The 20,185-nt window shown below is 35.0% G+C and overlaps 2 protein-coding genes across 9 annotated transcripts in view; one reads left to right on the top strand and one right to left on the bottom strand.

Moving 5' to 3' along the window:
- The window catches only part of GTF2H5 (general transcription factor IIH subunit 5), a 229,815-nt gene that overhangs the window by 58,929 nt on the left and 150,701 nt on the right, over positions 1 to 20,185 (bottom strand). The window lies entirely within an intron of this gene.
- Positions 1 to 20,185, top strand: part of SERAC1 (serine active site containing 1) — a 75,170-nt gene that overhangs the window by 52,028 nt on the left and 2,957 nt on the right. For 6 of the 7 annotated variants that reach the window (XR_011164889.1, XM_069070321.1, XM_069070318.1 and 3 more), the window contains 6 exons: positions 1,673 to 1,823; positions 4,767 to 4,905; positions 10,419 to 10,513; positions 11,732 to 11,829; positions 15,845 to 16,027; positions 19,656 to 19,799. Coding sequence is in view for 6 of the 7 variants with exons in the window: in XM_069070321.1 (XP_068926422.1) it covers positions 1,673 to 1,823; positions 4,767 to 4,905; positions 10,419 to 10,513; positions 11,732 to 11,829; positions 15,845 to 16,027; positions 19,656 to 19,799 (810 nt within the window). In the remaining variant the exon portion in view is untranslated. The remainder of the gene's footprint in view (positions 1 to 1,672; positions 1,824 to 4,766; positions 4,906 to 10,418; positions 10,514 to 11,731; positions 11,830 to 15,844; positions 16,028 to 19,655; positions 19,800 to 20,185) is intronic. The other variant, XM_069070323.1, reaches the window with a different exon arrangement.

Genomic DNA, 20,185 nt, shown 5'->3' with positions numbered 1-20,185 from the left:
TGTACTAGAGTTCTAGAGTGGAGATAGAGATTTGACAGTCATCTGCATAGAAGTGATAAATGTAACCATAGAAGTGGAAGAACCAGGAGAATACATTGTCATGGAAATCAGGAGAAATAAGAGAAATTGTGTGTGTGTGTGTGTGTCTGTGTCTGTGTGTTTAGGGGGTGGGGGTCATGTGGGAGCGAGGATGAAGATGGAAAAAAGGCTTTTTTGGTAAGAAGTGATTATTGACCTTGGACTGAGCAGTTTTAGTAGGTGTGGACAGAAGCCAGATTAGAAACTACTCTTTCTAAAATTTTGCTAGTGAAAGAGAGGAAAACAGCTAATAACTTGAATATTGTAGTAGGATCATGAGTGGATTTATATTAAAACTAGAGCATTTTTGAAGGAAAGAAAGAGCCATCAGAAAAGGAGAGATTGAAAGAGGATGTGAAACCAGCGATAGAAATGAAAAGTTAGCCTTGGCCAGTGCATCTATTGAAACTGCATATATCTTTTGGGGGTAATATTCCTTTGATCATTCTATTTTTAAGAAATACTGAGGGGCGGCCAGGTAGCACAGTGAGTAAGAGCACCGGCTCCAGTGTTAGAACGACCTGGATCAAATCTGGGCTCAGATACTCAGCACCACACCCAGAAATAACTGGCCGTGTAACCTTGAGCAAGTTACTTAACCCTGATTGCTTAAAAAAAAAAAAAAGAAATACTAAGTAATATTGATTGAACCAAGACAGTAATAGGTAATAGGTAAAGGGTAACAGTTTCACTGAGTAGTTTGATGTTTAAAACTTTCCCTCAGATGAAGATTATTCTATACAAATCTTAATAAAGCAAAGGAGAAGGAAAAATTTTCTGATATTAAATTACATATATATATTTTTGACTTTTTAAACTGGATCCCACACTCACACCCACATAAGATAAAAATACATATTTGAAACCTTTAAAAAAGACTTTTATGATCAACATAATAGGAATATTTACTGAAAAAGGAAAGGCCATAATATGATAAGTGTACTATAATTTCTCAGTAAACACTGACCAGAAATTAAGGTTACACTTGATCTTTAAAGGATAAACAAATTTTTAAAGTGTGTTTCTAAACAATGCAAAATAAAAACATCCTAAGTATGTTTCTATTGTAAGAGATGAATTAGATAGATCCTTTTAAAAGAGCTCTGTAAAATAATAAGGGGCTAATTCTCTGCTCCTATTTTCCATTTCTAGAAAAAGTAGTAGAACACTCAATAAAATTAAAGCCATACTATTTAGAATTAGTAAATATAATACTTCTCCACTTAGCCATTAATTAACTTGCAGAATGCTGCTTTCTGTTCTAATTAGAGTTTTTTTTAAAGGGCTCTTGGATTTTATACTGTTTATGCTATTCATAAGCTGATTTTGAAGAGGAACTTTTTGTCAAAGGTAGAGCCTCAAATAGTGAAAAATAATTTATAGATTTGCAACTTGTTTAGAAACATTTAGCATTAACCAACAACTGTTATATGTGTCTCTAGACTCATCGGATCTTAGAAAAATAGTATGTTAGTATAAATTCTGGCTTCATCAATTCACTATCCTTCAGTTTAAGGTCTCTCCCCAGCTTAATTTTCAACAATATGAAACTTGGTTATATAATAATTGAAGAGGTTTTTTTTTTTTATACTAGGTTGGGTTTCCATACTAGCTGAAGCAGCGAAATCCCCCCATGTCATTCAGGCTTCACACGCTGCCAGAACCCTGGCTAACCTGGACAGGGAAACTGTGCAAGAAAAGTACCAGGATGGAGTGTACGTGCTACATCCACAGTATCGCACTAGGTAAGAAAGCAGAATGGAATAGAATGACTTCATTTTTCTTGGGGCATGTAAAATGTGTAGGACTGAAAGTTTTGATCCTCCTTTCATAAATTAAATACCATTAAGAATAGGGGAAAAAAAACCTGAATCAGTAGGAATTTCTTAGAATACTAATTTTGCCTCCCTACTCAAGAACCTTCAGCAGGCTCACTATTTCCTACTGTGTGAGGGCTGTACTCTGCCTTTTTCTAGACCTTCCATAATCTTACCCCATCTTGCAGTTCTAACCATGTTTCTCATTTCTCCTCAATGTGCAGTTCACTGCAGTCATGTCTGTTTTTTTACCATGATGCATACATTCTACATTCATTCCCCCTGTGGCCTTTGCTTGTTTTGTTTCCATTGTTCTTTTCTCTTCCTTTTTGCATATATGTCATTCTACTTATTCTTCCAAATTGAGGTCAATTCAAATACCCATGAATTCATATCTGTGTACTTCAGCTCATATCAGTCTCCATTCTTAGATTTTCTGTTGTCAATTCCTTATAGTTTTGTACTTAATTTTTCCAATTTTCTCTTATAATCTCATGCTTTCTCATCATATAGATTATGCTAGCCTTGGGGGCAGGGGATTATATTCCATTGCTTCCCCTATAGTTCTGGTTACATAAATACTTATCACTTGATTGATTGATAGATAACATTTTATTAAAGAAAATTCTTTTTTTTTTTATTAAAGAAAATTCTCACTACTGAGACAGTGGTTGGCTTAATGGTTTGAAGAGAGTGATTGAAAGCCATCATTTAACTAAAATGATCCTTTATCTGACTTCATTGGAGAATGAGATGATTTGTTGAGGCAGTTTTATAGATAGCTGAAGTTCCCTCTCCCATTCCTGAAATGTTTTCCTTCTAACCATTTTTGATGGAAAAATTTTTATTCTAAAATATATTACATAAATCCTTAATAGAACAACTAGGTGGCACAGTGGAAAGAATGCTAGACCTGGAGTTAGGAAGACATGAGTTCACATGTGGCCTCAGTCACTTATTGACTGTGTGACCCTGCTTGCCTCAGTTTCCTCATTTGTCAAATGAGCTGGAGAAGGAAATGGCAAACCATTCCAGTATTTTTGCCAAGAAAACCCAAATGGGATCAGAAAGAGTCAGAAACAACTGATAAAGAGCAAATCTTTGACTTGGTGAACAAGAGTAGATAAGATATAATTTTAATTTTTTCTGGTAATTAGGTGTCATCATCATGAACATCAGTTACCATTCTACTTTGAAATACAGTGATGCCTTCCAAATGATCAAGGCACATGTGGGGTAGTTTGCCTCTATGCTAAGTGAATCCTTGTTGTCCATATTTTTATTTATTGATGTTTCCCCTGTATTTTCCTTCACTGTTGCTGGTTTCAGAGTATATGGCAACCTCTTTACTCCTTGACTACTTCTGATTTATTTTCTGTTATAACCTAAGAAGTACAGAAAATTTCCAGCAAAGGACAGATAGTCAGAACTTACTAAGTAATGTTAATTTTATAAAGAATATTAAGCTATACTCTGATAGTTGTACTCCTACAAACTAAAGAAAATGTGCTTTGACAGCTTTTTTCTTATTGCTTCAAGGTACTGTTTTCTGCCTTCATTACTATTTGAAATTATTGAGGTTGACAGAAATCTAACCATTAGATTGCTACATATTCATCTATTAAGAATGGACCCAGGAGACTGGGATATGGAAAAAATTGTAATAATGTAAAAGAAATTCTACAGTGACAAGAGTTTTTCTGAAATTTGAAAGCATTACTTGAACTTGTTTTTTTAAGTTATTTATGATCACCACCGTCAGATGTATCATTGCTATGGCAATGAGTATCAAAAGGACCATTGAGATCTTACAAATTGGTTAAATTTGGGGCAGGTTTTGTTTTGCCTTTTTTTTTTTTAAAGCAATTGAGGTTAAGTAACTTGCTCAAGGTTACACGGCCAGTTATTTTGTGTGGGTGCCAAGTATCTGAGGCTGGAACCGATTCCCAGGTCTCCTGATGCCGGGGCCGGCACTCTCGCTGCGCCACCTGGCCTCCCTTTTGCTTTGTTTTTTAATCAGTGGTTTGTAAATATGTATGTGTACCCAGGGAGCAATGGAGACTGCTTTTCAATATGAAATCTTCACTATCATTTTAATTTCACTTTGTAAACAAAAGTGATTTAAAAATGTTTCATATGTATAAACTTTGCCACTAAAATACTATATGTAGTATATATATACTATATGTAGTATAGAGTTTATGTTTACTTATCTGTACATGTGTATTTCCCTTCCTCCAAATAGAATGCAAGTTCCTTGGAGGCAGGAAATTGTATCCCCATTGTCTTGCACTTGTTAGACTTGTTAGACCAGCCATAATTCTTCCTTAGTTTGCCTTCCCTCAGGAATAAATTTGCTTTAAATCTTCCTTTATTTCTGATATAGATCGGTTTTTACCCTATATAAATGTTGATTTGCAAGGTTTTATCTCCTCCCCTTTACGTATAGAGACTATGGAATAACAATATGTTCTTTTATTATTTTTTCATAGTCTGTTATTGGTTCTCTGAAATATATAACTCATGGGATAGGATATGAGGATAATCTAGTTGTTTTAGTTGTCCCCTCATTCTTTGCAATGTTTGATTTAGCTGACCTGAAGGGCTAGATTTGTTTCCTAACCATCACTTACTTTTTTGTGTGTGTTGTGTATCCTAGGTCAGAAAACATAACCTTTACTGAATATATATATATATATATATATATATATATATATATATATATATATATATATATATATATACCCATGAGCTATGTACTAATCAGGTACAAATAAAATTATAGAAACAGGAAAAGAAAGGACTTCAGAGATTTTCATTGGTGCAATAATATGCATATTCTGCTTCTTTTTAAACTTTTTCTCTTATTAGTCAGCCCATTAAAGCAGATGTCCTTTTTATTCATGGCCTTATGGGAGCAGCCTTCAAAACTTGGCGTCAGCAGGACTGTGATAAGCTCGAAATTGGAAAGGCCTCAGATGAAGAATGTTATACACAGTGTTGGCCCAAGGTAAGGAAAACAGTCTAGTTCTTCAGAGGTCATTGTATGATACCTAGCAAAGTTGTGGTATAATCAAAAGAATGTTGTATTTGTCCTGAATCCCCTTTTCTCTTCACTTTCTCTTCCTTGGTGATCTCATCAATATCCATGGATTGAATCATCACATCTATGGAGATGACTCCCAGATCTATATATTAAGCCCAAATCTCTCTATTGAACTCTAGTTCTTGCTATCCTGTAGACATTGAAAACTTCCCAATATGTCCAGAAAAGAACTTTTATTTTCTCCCAAACCTGAACTTTCTCCTCCACACTTACCTATTTTGCTATTGCAAACTTTGATTTGTGAGTTTAGTTATCCTTGACTCTTCCTTTTTTCCCTCCCCTTTTTCACCTAATCCCTTGGCAGTTTTACCTCCATAATATCTCACATCCATCCTCTTCTTTCCAATTGCACAACTTGTTTTAGTTCCTCATCATTGTAATTGCTTCTTAATTTGTCTCCCTGCTTCTAGTCCCTTTCCCTTATAATCCAGTCTCCAAATAGTTGTCTAATATTATCTAAGTATAAGTCTGACTGTATCATGTTCCACTACAAAACCAAACCAAACTTTCAGTTCCACATTAGCTTTGGAGAAAACAATAAAATCCTCGGGCTGACATTTTTAAGGCCCATAATGGTCTGATTCTTGCCTTTGCTTTTTGTCATTCCCTTTTGTACATTCTATACGTCAGTCAAGCAGGCTTGCTGGCTATTCCTTGTGTATGATATTTTTTTTTTCATGCTTTTCCAAAGGTGCTTCCACACGCTTATAATGTATTTGCTTCCCACCTCTGCTATACAAAATCCCTAGCTTCCTTCAAAGTACAGCTCAGGTACCACTTTTTACAAGAAGCCTTTCCTGATATCCCCCAGCCCACCCATTTATTATTGCTCTCTCCTTGAAATATATATATAGAGTTGAAATGAAATATGTAGTATAGAGTTTATGTTTACTTATCTGTACATGTGTATTTCCCTTCCTCCAAATAGAATGCAAGTTCCTTGGAGGCAGGAAATTGTATCCCCATTGTCTTGCACTTGTTAGACAAAAATTTTTATTGACATGAAATAGTAAAGGACGCTGTAAATATTTTTCATCAGTAACTGTACATCCTAACAATTGTTATGTTTGTACCATTAACATCAATCTCTTACCTTCTTAGTAACAAATGTTGTGTAATGTCTTTCAAGAGTTAGGGTACTGTGAAAAGGAAAAAGAAAAAAATTAAGCCTTTTACAGAAGTAGAACATTACTAATATAAATGAAAACAATTTCATTGGTAATATAATTAAATTATATTAATCATTAGTATTGATTTAATGGTTGGAGATTGCAACCATTAATTGTTACAATATTAAATTTGTAAGAGCTTGAAATAAAAATTTCTATAGTATCTATAATCATGAGAATTAGCACATGAATATATTTATTTTTCATATAAGATCCTTTTTACAGTAGTGTTGTTTATACTTCGTCTACTGGGGCACTGAGGCATAGAAATAGTATAACATGGCCAAGATCATACTGTGCCAGAACTGTATCTGTAAATGTTATCTCTGGTTGCCTGGCACCAAACTTTAATCAACAGATCTTCTATAGAATCACATCCATTTAAATTCAGCAAGTTTTTCATTTAAAAAAGTAACTATTTGGAATTCTGTTTAAATTAGCAGCATAGAAGGGTGCAGAGAAACCTGCCTCTCTGGAATACCATCTAGCAATGCTCCCAAAAGAGCAGCACATTGCAAAATGATGAAGAAATCAAAAGGAAAAAATTAGGAAGCTTATTCATTCAGCTCAGCATGGCACAAAAAGATAGCCAGAGCTCTCACCAGGAAAGCCAGAACAAATGCAGGTGATTAAGCCAGACAACTGCAACAGAGATTTTATGAGTAATGGTCCTAACCCTTAGTAGAGGATATCCAAAGACCACAGCAATATCTCTGTAGGGAAAACTTCAAAAATGACATTGAAGCCTGCCAGCACTCTGAATCCATATGTACTGGAGGAGGTGAAAACCAGTGGCAGGAGCTCAGGAAATTGATGTTAAAACAAAACAAGGCCTGACAGACTTATCTAGGTTTATGGGAGGGGACAGACCTTGGCATAGAGTTCCAAACTGCAAACTTCAGCTAGAGATAGAAGCAAACAGAAGAAGACCCTCAATAGCATGAAGAAATATTATGGATCAAGAGCTGTCCAATAGGAAATCCCTGAAGAAGAGAGTAATTCTACAAATAGAAGTCATAAGTATCAGGAAAAATAAATTGTTTGGCCAAATGAATACCTAGAAGAAGAAAAAAGCTAGAAATTTTAAAAAATGAATTAGGAAAAATTTTAAGAAACAGATTAGAAGATTTTTTTTTCCAGGTAGAGATAGGAAACATGACTGTCCTGGACCTATCCCCTAAGTAGAGGCCCCAGAAGGAACTCACCAATATGGGAAGGTGGCTGACATGGTAGTGCTCCAGGGCGAGAGGCAGCTAAAGTCATGGTGGCAACGTTTGGAGGGCTATATCCACAGCTAAGAGGAAAATTTAAACTATTTGATTATGGTTTTTAAAAAAAGAAAAATTGGTAAGTTGGACTGATTAGGAGCATATAAGATCCAGCAGCAAACAAATTTAGCAGCATATTTTGTAAAGTCTTTGGTAAACTCAAAAACTCTTAACTTCTGAGATAAGGACTCACTGTTTGGCAGTAATTTTTGAGAAAACTGGAAAGTAATTTGGCAAAAATTAAGGTTTAGACCAAGATTTCATACTATATGCCACAATAATTTCCAGATGTATAGAGGACTTAAATATAAAAAGTCATATCATAATTTGAATAGAATAGGAAATATCTTCACAAGTCATTAAGAGTCAGCAAGCACTTATCAAATATAATGTACCAGGCACTGTGCTGAGTGCTAGGGATATGAAGAAAGACTCCTCAAAGAACTCACATTCTAATGTGGGAGACAATGTGCAAACAACTATGTGCCTACAAAATATATATGGTGTAAGTGGGAGATAATCTCAGAGGGAATGCACTATGGGTAAGTAGAGATGAGAACCAGAAAAGTTCTCTTGTAGAAGTTGAGACTTGATCTAAGTCTTGAAAGAAGCTGGGAGTCAGAGGTGAGTAGCAAGAATATCCAGGGCATTCTGGGCAGTCATTGAAAAAGGCTTAGAATCTGGGATCTGGAATATCATGTACAAGGAACCACAAGAAGGTCAGCATTGCTGGATAGTAGAGTATGTGGAGGGGAGTAAAGTATAGGAAGACCTGAAAGGTAAGAAGGGACCAGGTTTTGAAGGGCTTTAAAAGCCAAACAGAGGATTATATATCTGATTCTTGAGATAATAGGGAGCCACTAGAGTTTTCAAAATAATGGCTAAGAGGGGTAGCTAGGTGACGCAGTAAATAGAGCACTGGCCCTGGAGTCAGGAGGACCTGAGTTCAAATGTGACCTCAGACAATTAACACAAAACTAGCTGTGTGACCTTGGGCAAGTCACTTAACCACAATTGCCCTACCTTCCCCCTCCAAAAAAAAAGCAAATAATAATAATATTATAATAATGGCTAAGGGAAGACCTTTTGACTAAACAAGAGAACGGGCAATTTTGGTGACCTAAAATTGAAATGCCTTTTTACAGACAAAAGTCAGTGCAACTAAATCAAAAGGAAAATAGTTAATTGGGAAAGTATTTGCAGTGATTTTTTTCTGATGAAGACCTCGTCTCTAACATACATGGAGTATATTCAAATATACAAGAAGCATACACAGCAAATTAAATGGTCAAAGAATGTGAACAGGCAGTTCTCAAAAAAAGAAAAGCAAGCTATCAAAAACCACATAAGATGCTCCAACTCACTGATGAGAGAATAACTAAGTTAGTAATTATAACTAAGATAAAATAAAATGTAAACAACCCTGCTGTTGTATCTCATACCCAGATTGGCAAAGTTGAGAAAAAAAGTAAAATGACAGGAGATGGAAGGGATGTAGTAATACAGGCACACTAATACACTACTTGTAGAGCTGTGACTTAGTATTGTGATTCTGCAAAGCAATTTGGAACTCTGCCCCAAAATTCACTAAATCATGCGTATGCTATGATCCAACAATGTTATTAATAAATGTTCCCCAAAGTGACAAAAGAAAAAGGGAAAGAACCCTTATGTTCTTCATAGAACCATAAGTTCTTCATTCTTCTTCATAGCAGTACTTTTTTGTTATAGCAAAGAACTAAAAATTAAACTAGGTGCTTATCAGTTGTGGGATGCTTCTACAAATTATGGTATGTGTATGTAATGGAATATTATTGTGCTGTAATAAATGATGAAAGTGCCAGATTCAAAGAAACCTTGGATGATTTGTGCATTATGAACACATGAGAAATGAAGTGAACAGAGCCAGGACAATAATTTACATAACGACTACAGCATTGTAAAGAAAAATAACTTTAAGTGACATAAGAACACTGATCAATGCAATGATCAACTTCAACTCCAGAGGACCAAGGAAGAAGGATGCTTCCCAGTTCCTACCTCTTGATAGAGAGATGAAGGAATATAGGTACAGATTTAAACATATATTTTTGAATTTGAAGAGTATATATATGTTTTTCATTTCTATACAAACGATATGGGGGGGAGTTTTTGTTTTGTTTTTGTTTTTCTTTAAATTGGAGGGGAAGAATTGTGGCACTTGTGAGAAAGAAAGAAAATGAAATGAAAAGCATTAATGAAGCACGTTTAAAAGTACTCAGAAGAGAATATAAGGAGGTTTTGAGGGAAACACAAACAAGTGGAATTTTGGGGGGAAATAATGTGTTACATTTAGTGTATATACTTAAGCCCAATCAGCATGTAATAAAATTTGTGGCTTTCATATACCCTATTCTTTGTTCTGTCTATGGAAATGTTCAGGTTTGTCAGAGTTAAATTCCAAATAACAAATCTTTTTAGAAAACTAAAGTAAATAGTAATCTTCTAAAAATATGATCTGGAATCAGAAAATGGTATGCCTTTTGCAGAAAAGCAGCAAACTTACTTTCTTCAATATAAATGGGCTTTGTAAGTAAAAATGTTAATAAAATTTGGTTTTCTTTGGCTTGTTGACTGAAAAGTCAATAAACATTTATTACACACTTTCTGTGTGCAAGGTACTATGCTAAATACTGGGGATAGAAAAGGAAGGCAGGATAAATAGGAAATAATCAACAGATGGAAGGCACTAGAATTAAGAGGAATTAGCAGGGAGAGCATTCCAGGTATAAAGGACAGCCAGTGAAAATGCCTGGGACTGAGAGACGGAGTGTGTTTTGGACTTGTTGTCACATTAACTTTCATTTATAATCTGTTCTTCATACTTTTTTAAATTAGCTGTTAAATATAGCAAGAGGCCATTGGTCATGAATTTTTATATGTCTGAACTAATGTAGTGAAAATCCACATGTGTTCTTTTTGTTTTACTTGTTTTATATAGACATGGTTAGCAAGAGATTGTCCTGGTCTTCGAATTATTTCTGTGGAGTATGACACCAACCTTAGTGATTGGAGAGCAAAGTGCCCTGTGGAAAGGTAATAGAAAAAAATTATGTAAACTGAGGAGGAAGAGTAAGGGAAATCAAGACATACTGACCTAATTAACTGGGTGATTACGTACTTGAAACAGGAGAATTTCTTCTTCAAAAGAAATATTTTGACCTCACCTTTTTATTAATGATCAGTACAAGAAAATGGTCAAGTTGTTTAAAGTGTAATGAGTTGTAATGTCGAGCTTTTGACATGGATTTTTTTTGTTTGATCTATTAGGATTTTGTTGTAATACAATCTCCTTTTTCTGTTAGAAGTTATAGTAGTATTAGATGTATAACACACAGTAGGTCCTGTCTAGCCCATTTTGGGATGAACATTGACAATCTAGAATGCTTCTAGAGGAGAATGACTAGAATAAACCATATCACATAAATAATAGTAGAAGAAACTAGAGATGTGTGACATGGGGAAAGAAGATAGTATATAGATGTCTAAATATTGAAGGACCTGAGAATGAAGCCAAGATGGCAGAGTATTAATTATGAAGCAATATAGCTGAGCTCTGAGCCTCCACAAAACTCCAAGTAGATCTAGAAAATGCACCAAATCAAATCCTGATAGGGAAATCCAGAAAAGGGAACATCAAGTCATTTGTCCAGCCGAGTTAAGCTTAGAGAGACAGAAAAGTCTGTAAATACTGGGAACTTTTGGGACCCATAACATGCAGTGTGTAAGAAGACCCTAGTATCCTAAGAGAGGCAGTACACCAGAGCAAGAAGTCCCAAACCTGTTTTGGGGAACTTTGATGGGAACAAGTGCCAAGTGGCAGCTTTGTCATCCATTAATTACTCAATTCTGAGTCACAGATCCAAGGTGGACTGAGAGGGGGACCTGTACACAGGAATGGCATTCCTGGGTAGCTGGGATCTGGGCCAAGTACTGAGAAAGGAGAAAGAAGCAACCAGCAGCTTCTATCCCACATATTCAGGGTGTGCCAAGTAGACATCTGTACAGATGAAAGAGTGGAGGGAATGAGTGACACTTGAACCTCATGCATCTGAACTGACCAAAGGAAAGAGGAATACGGATGTACAGTTGGGTATAGAAGTACATTTCACTCAACAGGGAAATAGGAGAGAAAAGAGGGAAAGGGAAATTAGTGGGAAATCTATAGCATATATTCAATTAACAGTTGAAGTGTCTGCTTTGAAAAATTTGTTCTTTTTTGCACATTCTCATGCCTCTTTTCATTTTGTTCAGGAAGTCCATTGCTTACAGAAGTCATGAACTTCTTAAGAAACTGAGAGCTGCTGGTGTAGGAGATAGGCCAATGATCTGGGTGTCACATAGTATGGGAGGTATGTATACTTCCATTTCTTTTGTCCTGTCTTTTTTTTGAGCCAATATTTTTGTTTGTTTTACTTAAAATTACAAATGAATAACCTGGACATTTGAACCCAAGTGCTTACTGGCATTCTTCTTGATCAGATATGTAAAATTTGTGGTTGTCTTTATTGACATGTGAAAACCAGTCTGTTAGATCATATATAATAGAAACCACAATTAGCAATAAAAATAAAATCAGTAATGTCCGTAAATGGTTTGATTGAGTTTTTATTTTACTGGCATCAGTTGGCTGAATCATGATATTTTGCAAAACAGTTTTGTTTTTTTTGTATTCCCAGAATATTCAGTATTTTATAGCATTCCTTTCCGTAACTTTGGTCAGGAGATTGAAGAAACTGCTCATCTAAAAAGAAAGATCTCTATTTTGTTAGATGTAAAATAGGACGTTAAGCAGGGTCAAACCAGCATTGAAACCAATTTTTAGCTTCATAATTTCATTCCTATTGGGAAATATACATTTAATAGTATACATTGTCTTGACAGCAAAAGACTGAACCTTCAATACTAAGTCTTTTTCTAAATAAGTTTTTATTGATGTCTTCTGTTTTTTATATCATCATAGTTATCCCCCAGATCCCTCCTCCCCTTCCCACTAAGTCTTTGCACATGTCAAATAGTATTGAGACCATTCCACATGAGCTCCCTCTTCTCACCTCTTTGTCTTCTCTTATCATTCATCTGCCTTCTTCCACATTTGTTTCCAATTCTTTGCTATCACAGAATGTGCTGCTATAAATATTTTGGTGTTATTTGGGGACTTTTTCAATTGATGACTTCTTGGCCCAGTAATGAAGTCTGTGGATCAAAGGGTAGAGATGTTTTAGTCACTTTATTTGCATGATGCCATATTGCTTTCCAAAAGGGATGTAGCCATTTCACAATTCCATCAATAATGTATTAGTGTTCCTATCATTCCACAACCTCTCCAACCTTCACTCTTCCCATTTTTGACTATTTTTCAGGGTGTGAGGTGAAACCTCAGGGTTGTTTTGATTTGCTTTTCTCCTATTGATAGTGATTTATAGATGAGGTAATTGTGAATACTTTGCAGTTCTTCTTTTGGGAACTGTTCTTATCCCTGACTACTTATCTACTAGGGAATGGCTATTAGTCTTATATGTATTTATTAATTGTATATATATCTTGGATACCAAATCCTTATCAGAGAAATTTTATATAATTTTTTTCCCCATTCACCTGCTTTTTTTTTTAGGTCCATTAATTTTTTTTATTAACCATTTTGTTGCATGTAATTAAAATGATCTATTTTATCTTTTGTAATTTCCTTTCTTGTTTGGTTAAAAATACATATTACCCATAGCTGTGAGAAGTATATGATCTATTTATCTTCTAATACTGTTATAGTATGATCTTCAATATTAAGGTTACATGTCCATTTAGAATTTATTGTGAAATATAGTGTAAGGTGATCATTTAAACTTAATTTCTCCCAGATTGCTTTCTAGTATTTCACGCAGTTTTTATCAATTAAGGAATTTTTCTGTAGGTAACATTTTATCAAACATTGAGTTCTTGAGTTCCATTGTTTCTGATTCTCCCTTGGCTAGTCTGTTCCATTCGTCTCTCTCTGTTCTATAAAACATCCTTTTGGTAATTTGATAAGTATTGCATTAAAAGCATAAATTAGCTTTGGTAGTATTTTCATTGTTTATTTTATTAGCACAATCTAACCTTGAGCACTGATTATTATTATAGCTATTTAAGTTGGTCTTTATTTCTTTAAGGAGCATTTTGTAATTAAATCTATACAAATCTTTTGTGTGCTTTGCTAAAAAACTATCCTCAGATAGTTTTTTTCATTTTGTAGTTACTTGGAGTGGGATTTCCTTATTATTGCTTCTTGAGATATGTCAGTATATAAAAATGATGTTGATTTTGTTTGTTGTAGAGGGTTGGGGTCAAGGAAGATGGCTCAGGACAGAATTGTGATTTCAATGATTTAGGGAATTCCCAGGTAAGGAAGTTTCTCCCTACCAGTGGAGGTTCTTTGTAACTTCTTTGTAACTTACAGACATATTTGGAACACAAAAAGATTAAGGGTAATAAGCCAGTATATGTCAGAGGTGAGACTTGTACCCAGTTCTTTCACTTTTCATTGCTAGCCTCTACCCCCTCTTACCAGGCTGCCTCTCAAGGAAGATTTTGGATTTCTGGTATACCAATTTGCCCAGGTTTGAGGAAAAAGTGAATAGTGAGCAAGTACCAGATATAGACAGTTTTTTCAAGAAATTTTATGGTAGAGGAAATAAAAAAGATGGGATCATAGCTGGATGAGGTATAAGAGCCAAGGGAAGCCTCTTTTTTCATCGGAGAGATCCAAGCATATTTTTTTTTTTTAAGCAATCAGGGTTAAGTAACTTGCTCAAGGTTACACGGCCAGTTATTTCTGGGTGTGGTGCTGAGTGTCTGAGCCTGGGATTCGATCTCCAGGTCGTCCCAACACTGGAGCCGGTACTCTTACTCGCTGAGCCACCTGGCCACCCCTAAGCAATTGGGGTTAAGTAACTTGCTCAAGGTTACACGGCCAGGTGTTTCTGGGTGGGTGCTAAGTGTCTGAGCCCGGGATTCGATCTCCAGGTCGTTCTGACACTGGAGCCGGTGCTCTTACTCGCTGTGCTACCTGGCGATCCAAGCATATTTCTAAGTAGATGGGAAAGAATGAGTGGAGAGCCAGAGATTGAAAATGCATGAGAGAAGGAGATGGTAGGAGAAGCAAGAGAGGATAGGATCAAGAAACTAGCTTTAGTGAGGAATAGATAGTAAAGATAGGCTCTGTGATCAAATTGAAGAAAGGCCTTAAACATCAATAGTGCCAGCTGTGTGCCCGGCACTATGCTAAACAGTTTACATGTATCTCATTTGATTCTCACAATAATCCTTGGAAGTAGATATTATTATCCATTTTACAGTTGAGAAAAATGAGGCTGATGAAGGGTTAAGTGATTTGTCCAGAGCCACACAACTGGTAAATATCTGAGGCAGGATTTGAATTCAAGTCTTCCGGACTCTAGACATGGTGCTCTATCAACTGTGCCACCACCTTCCTCAAAAACAGGAAATTATCCAGGTGGTACAGTGGATAGAGCACTGATCTGATGTCAGGAAGACTTGAGTTCCAGTGTGGACTCAGGTATTTACTAGCTGCGTGACCTTGGTTAAGTCTCTTCTTTTCAGCTTCATTTTTCTCATTTGTAAACTGGGGATAATAATAGCCTCTACCTCACAGGGTTGTTGTGAGGGTAAAGTTGAGATAATATTTGTAAAATGTTTAGCACAGTGCCTAACACATATTAAGTGCTTAATAAGTGTTTCTTCCCTTCTCCCAAGCCAATCCAATTATTATCCAATGAGATAATATTTGTAAAATGTTTAGTATAGTGCCTAACACATATTAAGTGCTTAATAAATGTTTGTTCCACTCTCGCAAGCCAATCCAAAAGAATATGAGAAAGGGAGAAAGGTAGGATAGTACCAGATTGTGGGGGCTCTACAATCTCAAAGAAAACTGTTTGAACTTATTTAATGAATAAGTAACTAGTGAAGGTTTTTGAGCAGAGGTGTGACCTGATATTATTTATACATAAGAAAGATTTATCTGGCAGTGGTATGAGGATGGTTTAGTAGTAGGAGAGAGTAGAAACAACAGCACTTAGAATGAGACTCTTGCAATAGTCCCATTCATTTTCTAACCATTTATTAAGCTCCTACTATATGCCAGCAGGCACTGTGCTAAATGACAAGGATGAAAAACAAAAAGAAAAACTAGTCTTTTTTTAAGCAGGAATAGAGGAGACAGATAGAGGAAATGCTGAAGTACAAGTAATAGTTACTTGGATACTGTGATTATATTTCTAGATTTAGATTGCTGCCTCAAAAGGAACACAGAACTTCTTGCCTTTTTTTGTCTACTTGCTTAACATGGATTCTTTCTTTTGTGTTTCTTAGGCCTTCTTGTAAAAAAGATGCTGGTGGATGCTTCTAAGAAACCAGAACTTAATTCCCTAATAAATAATACCCGGGGAATGATTTTTTATAGTGTACCTCACCATGGTTCCCATTTGGCTGAATATTCTGTTAACGTCAGATATCTGCTGTTTCCTTCTGTGGAGGTCAAAGAACTCAGCAAGGGTAATACTTATTTTGTTACTTTCTGACAACAAGGATTTGATTACTTTGTCAAATTAACAAGTTATATCAGAAAGGTTAACAGAGAAAATATTATTTTCAATAAATGAACAAAAATTGAGTTTAAAGAATAACTCAGTTATCTAATTTTATGTATACTACATAGCTCCTAGCCTTCTGTGACTTTCTGGTAGTTTATTATTTATTACATTTTGCAAGCTAAAGAAAATAGCTATTAAGAAATCATGATAATGCATCTTCACCTACATTGAAGGTCTTGTGGTATTATAGGGCATAGTGCTGTGTTTTATTGGTTATAGTGCCCCTCCTCTGTGTATCTGTGCCTATTTAATTCTTGTTTACTTGCATATGGATTATTGATTCTGTGGTTTATCCATGACAAAATCTTAGTTTTAGTAAGGTTTTTCCTTGTCTTTTATTACATCCTCAGCTAGGGTTTGTTCAAGGAATAACAATTAATTTTAATGTCCTAATAAGCACAATTAGAAAATTAGAAGGGAAAATGAAAGTGACATGTCTCGGCCACTTTTTTAGAGTACCTGTGTGTTAGATTTCTATGAGTTTGGAGAATTACAAGTTCAGACATTTGTAAACTAGATTTTGGCATTTTTAACATTTATTATAGGATCAACATAATATCCAATATATTACAATATCAGTAATATTCATTATAATATTTTAGTGTTTCTAGCCTTAGCTGGTAATTTTTTTCCAAGACTTCTACTGTGCCTTTCAGTTATGTGAGGTAACTTTCCTGATTGTTGTTCTTCCTTTTTCTCTTCTCCCAAGATCATTAAAACATAACAGAACAATTCCCAGGCCGTCGTTCTAAGTGGACTACCTCAGTGGTGATAGGGTTCAGGTGACACATTTATCCTCTCCCCATAGTAGAATGAAAATAGTTTGTCTTTGTTTAGTCCCTTATTATTGTTCACTCATCTTTATCTTTTTATGTTTTTTTATCCTGTGTTTACACTTAATAATAATAGCTAATATTTATATTGCATTTATATTTATATATTTATATATTAATAGCTAATATTTATATTGCACTTACTGTACATCAGTCACTGTGTTAAGTGCTTTACAATTATTTTTTCATTTGATCCTCACAATAACCCTGTGAGATAGGTGCTATTATTATCCTCATTTTACAGATGAGGAAACTGAGCCAAACAGAGATTAAGTGAGTCACATAGCTAGTAAGTATCTGAAGCTGAATTTGAACACAGATCTTCCTGACTCCAGGCTCAGTGCTTTATCCACTGAGTCACTTAGCTCTGCCCCACTTCAAAGTTTCTGTGTAGTTTTGGTCTTTTCATCAGGAATCTATTTCATTAAAGATTCTTTTTTTCCCCTATAAAATTATACTTGGTTACTTTGGGTAAGTTATTCTTGGCTGTACAGCCATGTCTTTTGCTTTCTGGAATACTGTATTCCAAGCTCCCTGTTTCTTTATGGTTGTGGCTGCTAAATCCTGTGTGATTCCCAATAGTGGCTTCTTGGTACATGAATTCTTTCTTTCTGACTGCTTGCAGTATTTTTCCTTTGCTTGAGAAGCTCTAGATTTGGGTTATTGTTCCTTGGAGGTTTCATTTTGATTTTTCCTTCAGGAGATGACCAGTGGATTCTTTCTGTTTTGTTCTCTGGGTCTAAGACGTCTGGGCAGTTTTATATTCTTGAAATATGTGGATTTCAAGTAGTCCAGTGATTCTTAAATTATCTCTCCTTGAACTATTTTCCATGTTTGTCTTTGAGTCTTTTGACCTTGTTTTAATATTTCTTGTCTAATGTCTTGGATCATTGTATTCATCAAAGTAGCTAAGTCTTTCACAGTAGATAATCATTACAATATTGATGTTACTGTGTACAGTGGTCTCCAGGTTCTGCTCACTTCACTCTGCATTAGTTCATAAATGTTTTTCTGAAATCATCCTGCTGGTCATTTCTTATAGTAGCAGTAATAGTCCATCATAATCATATACCACAACTTGTTGAGCCATTCCCCAGTTGATGGCCATCCCATTGCTTTCCATTTCTTTGTCACCACAAAAAGAGCTGCCATTAACATTTTTGCAATATAGATCCTTTCCCTTTTTCTTTAATCTCTTTGAGATAAAGATCTAGTAGTGGCATTGCTGGATCAGAGGGTATGAACTGTTTTATAGCTATGTCGACATAGTCCCAAATTATTCTCCAAAATGATTGGATCAGTTCACAACTCCACCAGTAGTACATTAATGTCCCTGTTTTTCCACATCTCCTCCAGCATTTGTCATTTTCCTTTTCAGTCATGTTAGCCAATTAGATAGGTGTGAGGTTGTACATTGGATGTTTTAATTTGCATTTCTTCAATCAACAGTGATTTAGAGCATTTTTTCATATAACTATTGATAATTTTGATTTCTTCTTTTGAAAACTACCTGTTCATATACTTTGACCATTTATCAATTGGAGAATAGCTCTTATTTTCATAAATTTGACTCAGTACCCTATGTATTTTGGAAACAAAGCCTTTATAAAAAAAATTAATGTAAAAATTCTTTCCCATTTTCCTGCTTTCTAATTATGACTACATTGGTTTTGTGTAAAAATGTTTTTAATTTCATGTAATCATAATTATCCATTATACTTCCCATGATCTCTCTTATTTGGCTATCCATTGATCTGACAGGTAAAATTTTCCATGGTGTCCAAATTTGCTTATGATATCACTTTTTATGTCTAAACTATGTACCCATTTTGACCTTGTTTTGGTGTACTGTGTGAGATTCTGGTCTACACCTAGTTTCTTCCAAACTATTTTCCAATTTTCCAGCAATTTTTGTCAAACACTACATTACTGTGGTCATTTACTACTGTGTTATGTACATGATCTATTCTATTGATCCACCACTCTATTTCTTAGCCAGTACCAGATTGTTTTGATGATTACTGCTTTGTAATATAGTTTGAGATCTATAATGCTAAGCTGCCTTCCTTCACATTTTTTTTTCATTGATTCTCTTGATATTCTTGATCTACAAAATAATTCTTTGGTAGTTTAATTGGCATGGCACTGCTTAAGTAAATAAGGTTAAGTAGAATTGTCATTTTTATTATATTGGCTCGACCTACCCATGAGCAGTTAATATTTCTCCAGTTGTTTAGCTCTGTCTTTATTTGTATGAATCTCCATCTTATAATTTTGTTCATGTAGTTCCTAGGTTTGTCTTGGCAGATAGACTCCCAAGTATTTTATATTGTCTGCCATTATTTTAATGGGTCTTGATGGTAATATATGTAGAAATGTGACTTTTTTATTTAAAATAATTAAAATAAAAACGTTTCAAATTGTTAAGGGGAAAACAACTTTTAGAATAACATCTTGTTTCAGTATCCTCTTATCTTTTTCTGTGTTTTTTAGATAATGGTATCTTTAAAAAAAAATTGGTATATTCTGTGTGTATGTCCTGTTTTCTGTGTTTTGTATTACTTTATATAATTGACTCTTAATTTTCCAAGCATACATCAAATATAAACTGCTAGTTAAATTTTAAAAGGTAAGTGGTCTTTTTTGTGTATGAGATTAAATAAGCATGGTTCATTTTTATCTTTAATGTTTCTACAGATTGTCCTGCACTTAAAGAACTTCATGATGACTTCCTGACATTTGCTAAGGACAAGAATTTCCAGGTGTTGAATTTTGTAGAAACACTACCGACCTACATAGGTAGCATGATTAAGTTACATGTGGTGCCAGTGGAATCAGCAGGTGTGTGCTCTTTTGCAACCTAATAGGTTTCTTGAGTTACTGTTTATGTGCTGGAGTCCCAGACATTGAAGAGGTTCTGTTCTATTGGGGGGAGACAACATACATCTGTATAAAAAGAAATGCCAGAAGATTAGTAAAGGCTTCATGTAGAAGATGGGGCTACAGTTACTAGAGTTAAAAACTCTTAAGAGTTAAAAACATTTTTCTTGAACTTGAAATGTAGAGACTAAAGTGGTTGTTGTCAACATCATCTTTTCTTGCTATCTGCTACCATATTTTTATTTCTTTCAGTTCTGTCATATTCCTTCTCCATCTTGTCAAGGCAGTTCTTCTCTTTCCCTCTGTTTAATTCTTTTCTTATTCTCCTTTCTTATCAAAAGTGGGCT

Source organism: Petaurus breviceps, unplaced genomic scaffold (assembly GCF_028583685.1).
Source record: "Petaurus breviceps papuanus isolate PSGF00001 unplaced genomic scaffold, PetGlider_PUasm1.0 90808, whole genome shotgun sequence".
Classification (NCBI taxonomy): Eukaryota; Metazoa; Chordata; class Mammalia; order Diprotodontia; family Petauridae; genus Petaurus; species Petaurus breviceps.
Note: the sequence above shows the minus strand (reverse complement) of the source record. Positions and strands in the feature narration are given on the sequence as shown.